The sequence below is a fragment of the Oncorhynchus keta genome, chromosome 4 (assembly GCF_023373465.1).
Source record: "Oncorhynchus keta strain PuntledgeMale-10-30-2019 chromosome 4, Oket_V2, whole genome shotgun sequence".
Classification (NCBI taxonomy): Eukaryota; Metazoa; Chordata; class Actinopteri; order Salmoniformes; family Salmonidae; genus Oncorhynchus; species Oncorhynchus keta.
Window position 1 is genome coordinate 6,170,540 of NC_068424.1, and position 18,652 is coordinate 6,189,191.

An 18,652-nucleotide genomic window follows, 5' to 3' on the forward strand; every position below is an offset into this window, starting at 1 on the left:
GGACGGACGGACTGAGAGACGGACGGACGGACTGAGAGACGGACGGACGGACTGAGAGACGGACGGACGGACTGAGAGACGGACGGACGGAGGGAGAGAGACGGACTGAGAGACGGACGGACGGAGGGAGAGACGGACGGACGGACTGAGAGACGGACGGACGGACTGAGAGACGGACGGACGGACTGAGAGACGGACGGACGGACTGAGAGACGGACGGACGGACTGAGAGACGGACAGATGGAGGGAGAGACAGGCAGTGAGTTAGTGAGGGAGGGACGGACGGACGGACGGAGAGAGAGAGATGGATGGAGAGGCAGGGAGTGAGTGAGTGAGTGAGTGAGGAGGGAGGAGGAGGGAGGGAGGGAGGGAGGGGAGGGGAGAGGGAGGGACAGACGGACGGACGGAGAGAGAGAGACAAGACAGACGGAGAGACGGACGGAAGGACGGAGAGATGGACGGAAAGGACGGAGAGACGGACGGAAGGAGGAGAGACAGGCACGGACGGAGAGAGGGAGGTGAGGAGAGGACCGGACGGAGAGAGAGAGAGAGAGACGGACGGAAGGACGGAGAGACAGGCAGGGAGTGAGGGAGTGAGGGACGGGGAGGGACGGACGGAGAAGAGACGGAAGACGGAGAGACAGACGGACAAACGGAGAGACAGACGGACTGAGAGACGGACGGACGGAGGACGGACGGACGGACGGAGGGAGAGACGGACGGACGGAGAGGGACAGAGAGACGGACTGAGAGACAGACGGACGGACTGAGACACAGACGGACGGAGAGACAGGCGGACTGATGGAGGGAGAGAGAGACCTGGAAAGGAAGAAAACAGGCAGACTGAAAGACAGGCGGACTGAGAGACGGACAGACTGAAAAGACGGACGACTGAAGAGGCGGGGAGAGACGGACGGACTGGACTGAGAGACGGACGGACGGACTGAGAGACGGACGGGCACGACTGAAGACGGACGGAGGGACTGAGAGAGACGGACGGACGGACTGGAGAGACGGACAGGCGGACTGAAGACGGAGGCAGGCGGACTGGAGAGACGGACGGACGGACTGAGGAGGGAGAGACGGACGGACGGACTGAGAGATGGACGGAGGCGGACTGAGAGACGGACAACGGACTGAAAACGACGGACAGACTGAGAGACGGACGGACTGGAGAACGGAGAGAGAGACGGACGGACGGACTGAAAGACGGACAGATGTAGGGCGAGAGAGACGGACGGACGGACTGAGAGACGGACGGACGGAGAGACGGGCGGACGGACGAGAGACGGACGGACGGAGAGACGGACGGACGGAGAGAGGGAGGTAGGGCGAGACGGACGGAGGGAGGGCGAGACGGACGGAGGGAGGGCGGAGACTGACTGAGGGAGGGCGAGACGACGGAGGGAGGCGAGACGGACGAGGGAGGGCGAGACGGACGGAGGGAGGGGACGGACGGAGGGAGGGGAGAGACGGACGGAGGGAGGGAGAGACGGACGGAGGAGGGGAGGGACGAGAGACGACTGACGGAGGGAGGGAGGGAGAGACGGACGGAGGGAGGGAGGGAGAGACGGACGGACGGAGGAGGGGAGGAGAGGACGGACGGAGGGAGGGAGACGGACGGAGGGAGGGACGGACGGAGGGAGGGAGAGGAGGGAGAGGAGAGACGGACGGAGGGAACGGGACGGACGGACGGACGGACTGAGAGACGGACGGACGGACTGGAGAGACGGACAGGACGGAGGGACGGACTGAGAGACGGACAGATGGAGGGAGAGAGAGACGGACGGACGGACTGAGAGACGGACGGACTGAGAGACGGGCGGACGGACGGAGAGAAAAGGGACGGACGGAAAGACGGACGGACGGAGAGATGCAGGTAGAGAGAGAGACGGACGGAGGGAGGGCGGACGGACGGAGGGAGGGACTGAGACGGACGGAGGGAGGGGAGAGACGGACGGAGGAGAAAACGGACTGACTGAGGGAGGAGAGACTGACTGAGGAGGGAGAGACGGACGGAGGGAGGAGAGACTGACGGAGGGAGGAGAGACTGACTGAGGGAGGGAGAGACTGACGGAGGGAGGGAGAGACTGACTGAGGGAGGGAGAGACGGACGGAGGGAGGGGCGGACTGACTGAGGGGAGAGAGACTGACTGAGGAGGAGAGACTGGACGGAGGGGAGGGAGAGACTGACGGAGGGAGGGAGAGACGACGGAGGGAGGAGAGGAGAGAGACGGACGGACGGAGGGAGGAGGAGAGACGGACGGAGAGACGGACGGAGGGAGGGACGGACGGACGGACGGAGAGACGGACGGACGGAGAGACGGACGGAGGAGGGAGAGACGGACGGAGGAGGAGGAGAGACGGACGGAGGGAGGGAGGGAGAGACGGACGGAGGGAGGGAGAGGACGGGCGGAGGGAGGGAGAGACGGGCGGAGGGAGGGAGAGACGGACGGACGGAGGGAGGGAGGGAGAGACGGACGGAGGGAGGGGAGGGAGAGACGGACGGAGGGAGGGGAGAGACTGGGACGGAGGGAGGGAGGGAGGGAGAGACGGACGGAGGGAGGGAGGAGACGGACGGAGGGAGGGAGGGAGGAGAGACGGACGGAGGGAGGGAGGGACGGACGGAGGGAGGGAGAGACGGACGGACGGAGGGAGGGAGGGAGGGACGGACGGACGGAGGGGAGGGAGGGAGGGAGGAGGGAGGGAGGGAGAGACGGACGGAGGAGGGGAGAGACGGACGGAGGGAGGGGAGGGAGAGACGGACGGAGGGAGGGAGAGACGGACGGAGGGAGGGAGAGACGGAGGGGAGAGACGGACGGAAAGACGGAGAGACGGACGGAGGGAGAGAGAGACTGACGGAGGGAGGGAGGGAGAGACGGACGGAGGGAGGGAGAGACGGACGGAGGGAGGGAGAGACTGACGGAGGGAGGGAGAGAGAGACTGACGGAGGGAGGGAGGGAGGAGGAGAGACTGACGGAGGGAGGGAGGGAGAGACTGACGGAGGGAGGGAGGGAGGGAGAGACTGACGGAGGAAGGGAGGGAGGGAGAGACTGACGGAGGGAGGGAGGGAGACGGAGGGAGGGAGGGAGAGACGGAGGGAGGGGAGGGAGAGACGGAGGGAGGGAGAGACTGAGGGAGGGAGGGAGAGACTGAGGAGGAGGGAGAGAGAGACTGACGGAGGGAGGGGAGGGGAGAGACGGACGGAGGGAGGGAGGGAGAGACGGACGGAGGGAGGGAGGGGAGGGAGGGACGGACGGAGGGAGGGAAAGGGACTGAGGGGAGGAGGGGAGGGAGAGACGGACGGAGGGAGGGAGGGACGGACGGAGGGAGGGAGGGGAGGGAGGAGACGGACGGAGGGAGGGACGGACGGAGAGGGAGGAAGGAAGGACGGACGGACTGGAGAGGAGGGACGGACGGACTGAGAGACGGACGGAGAGAGAGACGGACGGACTGGAGGAGGGAGGGAGTGAGGGAGAGACGGACGGAGGAGGGAGAGACGAGACGGAGGAGGGAGGACGAGGCAGACGGACTGAGAGGACGGACTGACGGAGGAGGAGAGACGGACGGAGGGAGGGAGAGACTGGAGAGACGGGGGACGGACGGACTGAGAGACGGGCGGGAGGAGGACTGGAGAGAGGGAGATGGAGGGAGAGAGGAGACGGAGAGAGAGGACTGAGAGAGGGACGGACTGACGAGACGGAGGGACGGACGGAGAGAGGAGACGGATCGGAGGGAGATACTGACTAAACGGAGGGTCAGAGAGGCAGGTAGAGAGAGAGGAGGGAGGCCAGGATGGCGAGATCACAGGAGGAGGGAGACGAGACGGAGGGAGGGGAGGCGGGACTGAGCTGAGGGAGGGAGAGACTGGGAGGAGGGAGAGGCCGAGGAGGGAGAGACGGACGGACGGAGGGAGGGAGGGAGAGACGGAACGGAGAGACGGAGAGACGGAGGGAGGACGGAGGGACGGACGGAGGGAGAGACGGACGGAGGGAGGGAGAGAACGGACGGAGGAGGGAGAGACAATATGGCGGAGGGAGGGAGGGAGGAGAGACGGACGGAGGGAGGGAGAGACGAGGAGGGAGGGAGGGAGGGAGAGACGGGCGGAGGGAGGGAGAGACGGACGGGTGAGGGAGACGGGCGGAGGGAGGGAGAGACGGGTAACGGAGGGGAGGGAGAGATAACGGGCGGAGGGAGGGAGAGACGGAGGGAGGGAGGGAGAGACGGACGGAGGGAGAGGGAGGGAGAGACGGACGGAGGGAGGGAGGGAGAGACTGACGGAGGGAGGGAGGGAGAGACTGACGGAGGGAGGGAGGGAGGGGAGGGAGAGAACGGGGACGGAGGGGAGGGAGGGAGGGAGGACGGACGGAACGGAGGGAGGGAGAGACGGACGGAGGGACGGACGGACGGGAGGGACGGACGGAGGGAGGGAGGGAGAGACGGACGGAGGGAGGGGAGGGACAGACGGACGGAGGGGAGGGGAGGGAGGGAGAGACGGACGGAGGGAGGGAGGGAGAGACGGAGGGAGAGGAGGGAGAGACGGACGGAGGGAGGGAACCAGAGGGACTGGAGATAAGACGGGGGAGGGACGGTACGGAGGGAGGGAGGAAGAGACGGACGGACGGAGGGAGGGAGAGACGGAGGAGGGACGGACGGAGGGAGGGAGGGAGGAGAGAGGGAGGGAGGGAGAGAGGAGGGAGGGAGGGAGAGACGGACGGAGGGAGGGAGAGAACCCCAACCAGGACGGAGGGATATACAATATGAGGGACAGGGGACAGAACGGAGGGAAAGATATACGGAGGGAGGGAGAGAACTGACCAGGGAGGGAGATTATATATCAATAGGGAGGGAGAGACTGACGGAGGGAGGGAGGGAGAGACAATATGACGGAGGGAGGGAGAGACTGGAGGGAGAGGAGATATATCAATATGAGAGACGGACGGACGGAGGGAGGAGATATCAATATGACGGGAGGAGGGGAGAGATATCAATACGGACCTCTAGGGACAGGAGGTAACTGAGGGACATATCAGGGAGGAGGGACAGTCCAACATCCCAACCAGGAGGGAGGGATATATCAATACGGAGGGGAACAGAACCAGGGAGGGAGGATATATCAGATGAACGGACAGAACAGAGGGGAGAGACGGACGGAGGGAGGGATACGGACGGAGGGACCTCTACAGGAGGGACGAGACGGACGGAGGGACGGAGGATATATCAATATGAGAGACGGACGGACGGAGGAGAGATATATCAGAACCTCTAGAGAACACGGACGGACGGACGGAGATACGGATGAGACGGACGGAACGGACAGACGGACGGAAGGACGGAGAGACGGACGGAAGGACGGAGAGACGGACGGAATATGAACGGAGAGACGGACGGAAGGACTGAGAGACGGACGGAAGGACGGAGAGACGGACGGAGGGAGAGAGATATGGGAGATGGAGACGGACTGACGGAGAGACATCACAGGCAGATCACTGACTAAACAGACTGTTACAACTGGTCACTACTGGGCTTCATATAACCACCCAGTGAAGCCAGGTCGATAGCTGTGTGGGGGGAAGTGTAACCGGTCTGGCCAGGTCTTCACAATGTGGGTTTCCTGTTTGGGTATTGTGTTGCTTATCACAGCCTTGACTACTGGGGATGTTACGCTCGATACTAGAGCTCTGGGGTCAGTAGAGCTCTGGGGTCAGTAGAGCTCTGGGGTCACTAGAGCTCTGGGGTCACTATAGAGCTCTGGGGTCACTAGAGCTCTGGGGTTTTGTCAAAGCCGTGTGCCGATCGCTGTAAGGCTTTTTCAGAAGCATGACATCAATGTAGGTCGATGGTATAAAGGACCTGTTAACCTGTTCTCCTCAGAACCGCCAGCCAATGATGAACCAGATGAGTGGAGTGTCCAATATGAACCCAACTTTACAGTCCAACAACCCCAACCAGGTAACTGAGATTATATATCAATATGAACCTCTACAGTCCACCAACCCCAACCAGGTAACTGAGATTATATATCAATATGAACCTCTACAGTCCAACAACCCAACCAGGTAACTGAGATTATATATCAATATGAACCTCTACAGTCCAACAACCCAACCAGGTAACTGAGATTATATATCAATATGAACCTCTACAGTCCAACAACCCAACCAGGTAACTGAGATTATATATCAATATGAACCTCTACAGTCCAACAACCCCAACCAGGTAACTGAGATTATATATCAATATAACCCTCTACAGTCCAACATCCCCAACCAGGTAACTGAGATTATATATCAATATAACCCTCTACAGTCCAACAACCCCAACCAGGTAACTGAGATTATATATCAATATAACCCTCTACAGTCCAACAACCCCAACCAGGTAACTGAGATTATATATCAATATGAACCTCTACAGTCCAACAACCCAACCAGGTAACTGAGATTATATATCAATATGAACCTCTACAGTCCAACAACCCAACCAGGTAACTGAGATTATATATCAATATGAACCTCTACAGTCCAACAACCCAACCAGGTAACTGAGATTATATATCAATATGAACCTCTACAGTCCAACATCCCAACCAGGTAACTGAGATTATATATCAATATGAACCTCTACAGTCCAACAACCCCAACCAGGTAACTGAGATTATATATCAATATGAACCTCTACAGTCCAACAACCCCAACCAGGTAACTGAGATTATATATCAATATGAACCTCTACAGTCCAACATCCCCAACCAGGTAACTGAGATTATATATCAATATGAACCTCTACAGTCCAACAACCCCAACCAGGTAACTGAGATTATATATCAATATGAACCTCTACAGTCCAACATCCCCAACCAGGTAACTGAGATTATATATCAATATGAACCTCTACAGTCCAACAACCCAACCAGGTAACTGAGATTATATATCAATATGAACCTCTACAGTCCAACAACCCAACCAGGTAACTGAGATTATATATCAATATGAACCTCTACAGTCCAACAACCCAACCAGGTAACTGAGATTATATATCAATATAACCCTCTACAGTCCAACAACCCAACCAGGTAACTGAGATTATATATCAATATAACCCTCTACAGTCCAACAACCCCAACCAGGTAACTGAGATTATATATCAATATGAACCTCTACAGTCCAACATCCCCAACCAGGTAACTGAGATTATATATCAATATAACCCTCTACAGTCCAACAACCCAACCAGGTAACTGAGATTATATATCAATATAACCCTCTACAGTCCAACAACCCCAACCAGGTAACTGAGATTATATATCAATATAACCCTCTACAGTCCAACAACCCAACCAGGTAACTGAGATTATATATCAATATGAACCTCTACAGTCCAACAACCCAACCAGGTAACTGAGATTATATATCAATATGAACCTCTACAGTCCAACAACCCAACCAGGTAACTGAGATTATATATCAATATGAACCTACAGTCCAACAACAGTAACCAACAACCCCAACCAGGTAACTGAGATTATATATCAATATGAACCTCTACAGTCCAACAACCCAACCAGGTAACTGAGATTATATATCAATATGAACCTCTACAGTCCAACAACCCCAACCAGGTAACTGAGATTATATATCAATATGAACCTCTACAGTCCAACAACCCAACCAGGTAACTGAGATTATATATCAATATGAACCTCTACAGTCCAACAACCCAACCAGGTAACTGAGATTATATATCAATATGAACCTCTACAGTCCAACAACCCAACCAGGTAACTGAGATTATATATCAATATGAACCTCTACAGTCCAACAACCCAACCAGGTAACTGAGATTATATATCAATATGAACCTCTACAGTCCAACAACCCCAACCAGGTAACTGAGATTATATATCAATATGAACCTCTACAGTCCAACAACCCAACCAGGTAACTGAGATTATATATCAATATGAACCTCTACAGTCCAACAACCCAACCAGGTAACTGAGATTATATATCAATATGAACCTCTACAGTCCAACAACCCCAACCAGGTAACTGAGATTATATATCAATATAACCCTCTACAGTCCAACAACCCAACCAGGTAACTGAGATTGTATATCAATATGAGCCTCTACAGTCCAACAACCCCAACCAGGTAACTGAGATTATATATCAATATGAACCTCTACAGTCCAACAACCCAACCAGGTAACTGAGATTATATATCAATATGAACCTCTACAGTCCAACAACCCCAACCAGGTAACTGAGATTATATATCAATATGAACCTCTACAGTCCAACAACCCCAACCAGGTAACTGAGATTATATATCAATATGAACCTCTACAGTCCAACAACCCAACCAGGTAACTGAGATTATATATCAATATGAACCTCTACAGTCCAACAACCCCAACCAGGTAACTGAGATTATATATCAATATGAACCTCTACAGTCCAACAACCCAACCAGGTAACTGAGATTATATATCAATATGAACCTCTACAGTCCAACAACCCAACCAGGTAACTGAGATTATATATCAATATGAACCTCTACAGTCCAACAACCCAACCAGGTAACTGAGATTATATATCAATATGAACCTCTACAACAACCCAACCAGTAACCAACAAGTCCCAACCAGGTAACTGAGATTATATATCAATATGAACCTCTACAGTCCAACAACCCAACCAGGTAACTGAGATTATATATCAATATGAACCTCTACAGTCCAACAACCCAACCAGGTAACTGAGATTATATATCAATATAACCTCTACAGTCCAACAACCCAACCAGGTAACTGAGATTATATATCAATATAACCTCTACAGTCCAACAACCCAACCAGGTAACTGAGATTATATATCAATATGAACCTCTACAGTCCAACAACCCAACCAGGTAACTGAGATTATATATCAATATAACCCTCTACAGTCCAACAACCCAACCAGATAACTGAGATTATATATCAATATAACCCTCTACAGTCCAACAACCCAACCAGGTAACTGAGATTATATATCAATATAACCCTCTACAGTCCAACAACCCCAACCAGGTAACTGAGATTATATATCAATATGAACCTCTACAGTCCAACAACCCAACCAGGTAACTGAGATTATATATCAATATAACCCTCTACAGTCCAACAACCCAACCAGGTAACTGAGATTATATATCAATATGACCCTCTACAGTCCAACAACCCCAACCAGGTAACTGAGATTATATATCAATATAACCCTCTACAGTCCAACAACCCCAACCAGGTAACTGAGATTATATATCAATATGACCCTCTACAGTCCAACAACCCAACCAGGTAACTGAGATTATATATCAATATGAACCTCTACAGTCCAACAACCCCAACCAGGTAACTGAGATTATATATCAATATAACCCTCTACAGTCCAACAACCCCAACCAGGTAACTGAGATTATAACCACATTTACATTTACATTTAAGTCATTTAGCAATATGACCTCTTATCCAGAGCGACTTACAAATTGGTGCATTCACCTTATGACATCCTAAAGTCACATTGACTCTATACCAGTACCCCCCGCAAAATACCAGTATTTGAATTCACCAGAAACCAATGATCATTTTGTAGAAGTTGTTCAATCTAACTCCGTCTCCTTTTCTTTCTCTTCCCAGGGGACCATCAATGCACAGATGTTGGCACAACGGCAGAGAGAACTCCTCAACAACCACCTGCGGCAACGCCAGCTGGAGCATCAGAGACAGCAGCAGCAGCAGCAGCAGAGGAACATGGTGATGAGAACCCAGGGGCTCAACCTACCTCCCAATATGGCCGCCGCGGCTGCTGCAAGTGGCCTATCAGGAGGCCTGAGTAACCCTCGGATCCCACAGACCACCAATCCCCAGCAGTTCCCCTACCCACCCAGCTACGGTACCAGTACAGGCCCAGGCCTGGCCACACCTCCACCTCCTCACCCCTCTACCAGCCCTTTCTCCCCCATCTCGCCCAGCCTGCCCTCCTCTCTCCCCCCTCACCAAGCCCTGCATGGCTCTCCTTCCTCCCAGATGATGATGATGGGGGGATCAGGACAGTTTGGGGACGTAGTCAGCCCTCATGTACAGCAGCTCAGTGCCTTTCAGTTCCCAAACTCAGGTACTACGGTCTTACAACCCACCCGCCATACCCCCTACCTCAGGGGTGTGTCTGTCCAGCCATACCCCCTACCCCAGGGGTGTGTCTGTCCAGCCATACCCCCCCCCTACCCCAGGGGGAGTGTCTGTCCAGCCATACCCCCCCACCCCAGGGGAATGTCTGTCCAGCCATACCCCCTACCCCAGGGGTGTGTCTGTCCAGCCATACAGCATTACATGCTTAATATAAGTGCTATGCTGCTCACCCTCAAATTACCACTACATCGATAACGATTAGATGAATCTACCTTTTTATTTATTTATTTATTTATTTGACCTTTATTTAATTTATTTAACCAGGTAGGCCAGTTGAGAACACCTTTATTTAACCAGGTAGGCCAGTTGAAACACCTTTATTTAACCAGTGGCTATGCTGCTCACCTTTATTTAACCAGGTAGGCTAGTTGAGAACACCTTTATTTAACCAGGTAGGCTGTTGAGAACACCTTTTTATTTATAGGCTTATTTATTTAACCAGGTTTTGACACCTTTATTTAACCAGGTAGGCTAGTTGAGAACACCTTTATTTAACCAGGTAGGCTAGTTGAGAACACCTTTATTTAACCAGGTAGGCTAGTTGAGAACACCTTTATTTAACCAGGTAGGCTAGTTGAGAACACCTTTATTTAACCAGGTAGGCTAGTTGAGAACACCTTTATTTAACCAGGTAGGCTAGTTGAGAACACCTTTATTTAACCAGGTAGGCTAGTTGAGAACACCTTTATTTAACCAGGTAGGCTAGTTGAGAACACCTTTATTTAACCAGGTAGGCTAGTTGAGAACACCTTTATTTAACCAGGTAGGCTAGTTGAGAACACCTTTATTTAACCAGGTAGGCTAGTTGAGAACACCTTTGTTTAACCAGGTAGGCTAGTTGAGAACACCTTTATTTAACCAGGTAGGCTAGTTGAGAACACCTTTATTTAACCAGGTAGGCTAGTTGAGAACACCTTTATTTAACCAGGTAGGCTAGTTGAGAACACCTTTATTTAACCAGGTAGGCAAGTTGAGAACACCTTTATTTAACCAGGTAGGCTAGTTGAGAACAAGTTCTCATTTACAACTGAGACCTGGCCAAGATAAAGCAAAGCAGTGAGACACAAACAACAACACACATGGAGTCCTCCTGATTAATAGACAATCCTGATTGGTCCTCCTGATTTAATAGCCAACCCTGATTGGTCCTCCTGATTTAATAGCCAACCCTGATTGGTCCTCCTGATTTAATAGCCAACCCTGATTGGTCCTCCTGATTTAATAGCCAACCCTGATTGGTCCTCCTGATTTAATAGCCAACCCTGATTGGTCCTCCTGATTTAATAGCCAACCCTGATTGGTCCTCCTGATTTAATAGCCAACCCTGATTGGTCCTCCTGATTTAATAGCCAACCCTGATTGGTCCTCCTGATTTTATAGCCAACCCTGATTGGTCCTCCTGATTTAATAGCCAACCCTGATTGGTCCTCCTGATTTAATAGCCAACCCTGATTGGTCCTCCTGATTTAATAGCCAATCCTGATTGGTCCTCCTGATTTAGGCCATAAAACATATGTTCCACTAGAGGGCAGTAGATGGACAGGAAATGGTACCATACAAAGTACATTTAGCAGACAGACACCCTTATCAATTATATATATATATATTTTTTTTATTTTTTTTTTTATTATTTTATTTAACCAGGTAGGCTAGTTGAGAACAAGTTTTCATTTACAACTGTGACCTGGCCAAGATAAAGCAAAGCAGTGAGACACAAACAACAACACAGAGTTATACATGGAGTAAACAAAACATACAGTCAATAATACAGTAGAAAGAATCTATATACAGTGTGTGCAAATGTAGTAAGATTACAGTCAGTGCGTTCAACTAAGGTACGTAAAGACAAGTAAAAACGTTCCTTTATAAATCAGCTCAGTCAGTGTGTTTTTTTATTTACTTATTTTTTATTTCACCCCTTTTTCAACCCAATTTTCGTGGTATCCAATTGTTGTAGTAGTAAAAAATCTTGTCTCATCGCTACAACTCCCGTACGGGCTCGGGGGAGACTAAGGTTGAAAGTCATGCGTCCTCCGATACACCACCCAACCAAGCCGCACTGCTTCTTAACACAGCGCCTTCCTTTTAATCCCCCTTTAGTCTCCCAGTGTAGTATGTAACCCCAGGTTAATCTGGAAAATAGCTCTGTGTGACGTAGTGTGATGGTGGGTGGTGTGGTTGATCCCTCTCCCTCTCCCTCACCTCTCTCTCTCTCCCTCGTCCTTGCATTCCTCCACTCCCTCTATCCTCGGCTCCCTCTCTCTCCCCCCGTCCTTGCATTCCTCCACTCCCTCTCCCTCTCCCTCACCTCTCTCTCTCTCCCCCGTCCACTAAATATGTGTCGTCGTCGTCCCCAAAATGGCACCCTATTCCCTACAGAGCCCTCTGGTCAAAGGGGGGAGTGCACTATGTAAGGATTAGGGTAGAATTTTGGACAGGACCACTAACATGCATGTAGTCCTCCCTACCGTTGGAATGCCTGTACACTCCCTGAACACTAACAGATGACCTCTGAACCTTTTGTGTGTGTGTGTGTGTGTGTGTGTGTGTGTGTGTGTGTGTGTGTGTGTGTGTGTGTGTGTGTGTGTGTGTGTGTGTGTGTGTGTGTGTGTGTGTGTGTGTGTGTGTGTGTGTGTGTGTGTGTGTGTGCGTGCGGACTCTTAGTGAGTCAACAATTGAGAGGACATTTTTTGTATTCTGTCAGAGAGGTAACTGAATATGGCTGAATCCTTTTTGTTTTCAGCCAGTCGTTTGTTTTCCTGTTCTGAGAGAGTATATACTGTGTGTTTGTGGCTGTTTCCATCAGGTGTACCTGTGTCGCTGACTGTCCTTTAACCTTTGAACTGGGTCAGGGACCGACACACACATTAATATAATCAGTCTGGAAAGACGTTTCAGTTATAACATATGAAGCACTTTGCAACTGTCTTTCACTGAAAAAGAGAGTCCTACATTTAAATGTATTTTTTAATTATTATTATTATTATTATTATAAAATGTATGGATACCTCAGTGTTAGAGCGATGTTTTTAGATGGTGTAGGCCAGGGTGAAGTTGCCCTTAGTCGCTGACCTTGGGTCAGTTTAGTATTTTTCCCAATGGGTACAAGTTTCGTGTGTCGTCGTCCCCCCACACAGATCTACACAGCTGATTTTAAAATAATCAACTCATCATTAAGCTTTATTTGTTATTTATTTAAGCTTTATTTGAATCAGTTGTGTAGTGTTAGTATTGTTAGGGGGGGATAATGTGCACGCCTTGCGGTCCCCGAGACCGAGTTTGGGAAACACTGTGTAAAGGTTAGGATTGGGGAACAGAAAGCTGATCCTAGATCTGTACCTAGGGAAACATCACCCAGGAGCATTCTAGACCAGACCTGTTTGACCTTTAACCCCCCCACTCCCCCAGTACTGACCCCTGACCTCTAACCCTACCAGGTATGTCCCAGCAGCCTGACGGAGGGTTTGGGGGTCAGGCCACGCCCCAGAGTCCCCTGTTGTCCCCCAGGATGGCCCACGCCCAATCCCCCATGATGCAGCAGCAGGGCAACGCCAATTTCCAGGCGTCGCCTGACCTAAACGGTTGGCCGCCCCAGGGGAACATGGGAGGAAACAGGTGAGTGAGAAAGAGGGGGGCCACAGGGTTGGGCTATGAAAACCTGTACAGTAAAACTGTCCCAATAATCAGAGGTCAAAGAGAGAGCTCATAGAGGGTTCATAGAGAGCTCATAGAGAGCTCATAGAGGGCTCATAGAGAGCTCATAGAGGGTTCATAGAGAGCTCATAGAGAGCTCATAGAGAGCTCATAGAGAGCTCATAGAGGGTTCATAGAGAGCTCATAGAGGGTTCATAGAGAGCTCATAGAGAGCTCATAGAGAGCTCATAGAGAGCTCATAGAGGGTTCATAGAGAGCTCATAGAGGGTTCATAGAGAGCTCATAGAGAGCTCATAGAGGGCTCATAGAGAGCTCATAGAGAGCTCATAGAGGGTTCATAGAGAGCTCATAGAGGGTTCATAGAGGGTTCATAGAGAGCTCATAGAGAGCTCATAGAGGGCTCATAGAGAGCTCATAGAGGGTTCATAGAGAGCTCATAGAGAGCTCATAGAGAGCTCATAGAGGGTTCATAGAGGGTTCATAGAGAGCTCATAGAGAGCTCATAGAGGGTTCATAGAGGGCTCATAGAGGGCTCATAGAGAGCTCGTTCTTTATTACAATGTTTCTTATCAGACATTCAGTTGTCTGTAGTTGTTAACAATCTGTCTACAAATATTATCTCTCTCTCTCTAGGTCTTTATCTCTTTCTCTCTCTGTCTTTATCTCCCTGTCTCTCTCTTTCTCTCTCTCTCTCTTGGTCTTTATCTCTCTCTCTCTCTCTCTTGGTCGTTATCTCTCTCTCTCTCTCTCTCTCTCTCTACCTCTCATTTTCTCTCTCTTCTCTCTCCCTCTCTCTCTCGTTATCTCTCTCTCTCTCTCGTTATCTCTCTCTCTCTCTCGTTATCTCTCTCTCTCTCTCGTTCTCTCTCTCTCTTCTCTCTCTCTCTCTCTCTCTCTCTCTCTCTCTCATTATCTCTCTCTCTCATTATCTCTCTCTCTCTCTCTCTCTACCTCTACCTCTCATTTTCTCTATCTTCTCTCTCCCTCTTGGTCTTTATCTCTCTCTCTCTCTCTCTCTCTCTCTCTCTCTCTCTCTCTCTCGTTATCTCTCTCTCTCGTTATCTCTCTCTCTCTCTCGTCTCTCTCTCTCTCTCTCTCTCTCGTTATCTCTCTCTCTCGTTATCTCTCTCTCTCTCTCGTTATCTCTCTCTCTCTCTCTCTCATTTTCTCTCTCTCTCGTTATCTCTCTCTCTCTCTCTCATTATCTCTCTCTCTCTCCTTCCTCCAGTATGTTCAGTACTCAGCAGTCTCCGCCCCAGTTCGCCCAGCAGCAGCAGACCAACGGGGGCGCGGCCATGTACAACGGCAACGGAATGAACCTCAACGTCTCCATGGCTACCAACGCCAGCGGCCTGGCCCCCGTGGGTCAGATGGCCGGACAGATGATCACCTCGCCTGGAATGACCTCAATGGGACAGGAACAGGTAAGATACACAGACAAAGTCATTCATAGACAGTTATAACCGTTCATAAGCGTACATAAAGTCAGGTGAGCCTCACCTCGTCTGGGATGACCTCAATGGGACAGGAACAGGTAAGATACAGGTAAGATACACAGACAAAGTCATTCATAGACAGTTATAACCGTTCATAGGGACAGGTGGGCCTCACCTCACCTGGGATGACCTCAATGGGACAGGAACAGGTAAGATACATAAAACAGACAGATAGGACAGGATGAACTTTAATGTCCCCATGGGGAAAGATAGTATTAAACACATGGTACTGGTGTATATAAAATAGACGCTGTACGTTACACACTAGACATAATACATACATTATCTATATGAGAAACATAAGCATGCTTACGTTTACATAGTGTTTGTATGCACATGGTGAACCTGGGACGAGGAACGGGGCAATTACATAGACGCACACTTACCAGACAGTTTATTAGGTACACCACCCCCCGTTTACTAAAATGGATCGCTCGTACAGACAGTGAGTCACGTAACTTGTTATATAAAGCAGGCAGACAGGCATCGAGACATTCAGTTACTGTTCGATTGAACGTTAGTATGGAGTAAACATGTGACCTAAGAGACTTGCGGTACGATCGTCGGTGCCAGGTGCGTGCCGGTTCCATTATCTCAGAAACGGCCTCCTGGAATTTTCACACACGACATTGTCTTAAGGTCGAAGGTCGAAGGAGAATGGCAAGAATCGTGCAAGCAAACAGAGGGGTCACAGACAGATAAATAACAGTGGTGTGCAGAACGACGTCTCGGGGAACGCACAACTTGTCGGTTCAGGTCACTGATTGGCTATTGCAGCAGACGACCACCCCGGGGTTCCACTCCTTATCAGCTAAAAACAAGAAGAAGCTGCTCCAGTCGGAACGCGATCACCAACACTGGATAATTGAGGAAAAGGAAAAACATTGCCTGGAACATGACAGCGAGTTCAGTTTACCTGAGTGTCCTGGTCAGTCCCCAGACTTCAAGCCTATAGAGCATAATGAGATGATAGGCAACGGGCTGTTAGCAGCATGATGTATCGCCGTCCAATCAGCAGAAACTGTGGGATGCCTTTCCGTCAGCATGGACCAACATCTCTGTGGAACGTTTTCCGACAACTTGTTGAATGTCCCGAATAATTCAGGCCGTTCTGGAGGCGAAACAGGGTTCTGACCGAGTACTAGATGTTCACAGCTGGTCATCAAGACAAAGGGTGGCTACTTTGAAGAATCTAAAATAGAAAATATACTTTGATTTTGTTTATCACTGTTTTGGTTAATACATGATTCCATATGTGTTATTTCATAGTTTTGACATCTTCACTATTATTATACAATGTAGAAAATAGTAAAAAGAAGACGAAAAAAAGAAACCTTGAATGAGTAACTGTGTCCTTTTGACTGGTACTGAACACATGGTTTGTATCTCCTATAGGACTCTACAGTAGTGATATCTGTATATATATTCTCATATAGACAGTATAATGTGTCTAATGAGGGGTCAGGTCATCTCCATGACCCCTGAGCAGACCACTGTGTTAGGGGTCAGGTCATCTCCATGACCCCTGAGCAGACCACTGTGTTAGGGGTCAGGTCATCTCCCTGACCCCCGAGCAGACCACTGTGTTAGGGGTCAGGTCATCTCCCTGACCCCCGAGCAGACCACTGTGTTAGGGGTCAGGTCATCTCCCTGACCCCCGAGCAGACCACTGTGTTAGGGGTCAGGTCATCTCCCTGACCCCCGAGCAGACCACTGTGTTAGGGGTTAGGTCATCTCCATGACCCCTGAGCAGACCACTGTGTTAGGGGTCAGGTCATCTCCATGACCCCCGAGCAGACCACTGTGTTAGGGGTCTAATGAGGGGTCAGGTCATCTCCATGACCCCTGAGCAGACCACTGTGTTAGGGGTCAGGTCATCTCCCTGACCCCCGAGCAGACCACTGTGTTAGGGGTCAGGTCATCTCCCTGACCCCCGAGCAGACCACTGTGTTAGGGGTCAGGTCATCTCCCTGACCCCCGAGCAGACCACTGTGTTAGGGGTCAGGTCATCTCCCTGACCCCCGAGCAGACCACTGTGTTAGGGGTCAGGTCATCTCCCTGACCCCCGAGCAGACCACTGTGTTAGGGGTCAGGTCATCTCCCTGACCCCCGAGCAGACCACTGTGTTAGGGGTTAGGTCATCTCCATGACCCCTGAGCAGACCACTGTGTTAGGGGTCAGGTCATCTCCATGACCCCCGAGCAGACCACTGTGTTAGGGGTCTAATGAGGGGTCAGGTCATCTCCATGACCCCTGAGCAGACCACTGTGTTAGGGGTCAGGTCATCTCCCTGACCCCCGAGCAGACCACTGTGTTAGGGGTCAGGTCATCTCCCTGACCCCCGAGCAGACCACTGTGTTAGGGGTCAGGTCAACTCCATGACCCCCGAGCAGACCACTGTGTTAGGGGTCAGGTCATCACCCTGACCCCCGAGCAGACCACTGTGTTAGTGGTCTAATGAGGGGTCAGGTCATCTCCGTGACCCCCGAGCAGACCACTGTGTTAGGGGTCAGGTCAACTCCATGACCCCCGAGCAGACCACTGTGTTAGGGGTTAGGTCATCTCCATGACCCCTGAGCAGACCACTGTGTTAGGGGTCAGGTCATCTCCATGACCCCCGAGCAGACCACTGTGTTAGGGGTCAGGTCATCTCCCTGACCCCCGAGCAGACCACTGTGTTAGGGGTCAGGTCAACTCCATGACCCCCGAGCAGACCACTGTGTTAGGGGTCAGGTCAACTCCATGACCCCCGAGCAGACCACTGTGTTAGGGGTTAGGTCATCTCCATGACCCCTGAGCAGACCACTGTGTTAGGGGTCAGGTCATCTCCATGACCCCCGAGCAGACCACTGTGTTAGGGGTCTAATGAGGGGTCAGGTCATCTCCGTGACCCCCGAGCAGACCACTGTGTTAGGGGTCAGGTCATCTCCCTGACCCCCGAGCAGACCACTGTGTTAGGGGTCAGGTCATCTCCCTGACCCCCGAGCAGACCACTGTGTTAGGGGTCAGGTCATCTCCATGACCCCCGAGCAGACCACTGTGTTAGGGGTCTAATGAGGGGTCAGGTCATCTCCGTGACCCCCGAGCAGACCACTGTGTTAGGGGTCTAATGAGGGGTCAGGTCATCTCCCTGACCCCCGAGCAGACCACTGTGTTAGGGGTCAGGTCATCTCCATGACCCCCGAGCAGACCACTGTGTTAGGGGTCTAATGAGGGGTCAGGTCATCTCCGTGACCCCCCGAGCAGACCACTGTGTTATTTCATAGTGGTG

General features: G+C 51.3%; 1 protein-coding gene across 3 annotated transcripts in view; it reads left to right on the plus strand.

The window, feature by feature from the left end:
* LOC118394781 (nuclear receptor coactivator 2-like) overlaps nt 1–18,652 on the plus strand; it is a 195,677-nt gene that overhangs the window by 163,831 nt on the left and 13,194 nt on the right. For 2 of the 3 annotated variants that reach the window (XM_052498964.1, XM_052498967.1), the window contains exons 19-22: nt 5,875–5,952; nt 9,680–10,157; nt 13,669–13,846; nt 15,114–15,309. In XM_052498964.1, coding sequence (XP_052354924.1) covers nt 5,875–5,952; nt 9,680–10,157; nt 13,669–13,846; nt 15,114–15,309 — 930 coding nt within the window. The remainder of the gene's footprint in view (nt 1–5,874; nt 5,953–9,679; nt 10,158–13,668; nt 13,847–15,113; nt 15,310–18,652) is intronic. The other variant, XM_052498970.1, reaches the window with a different exon arrangement.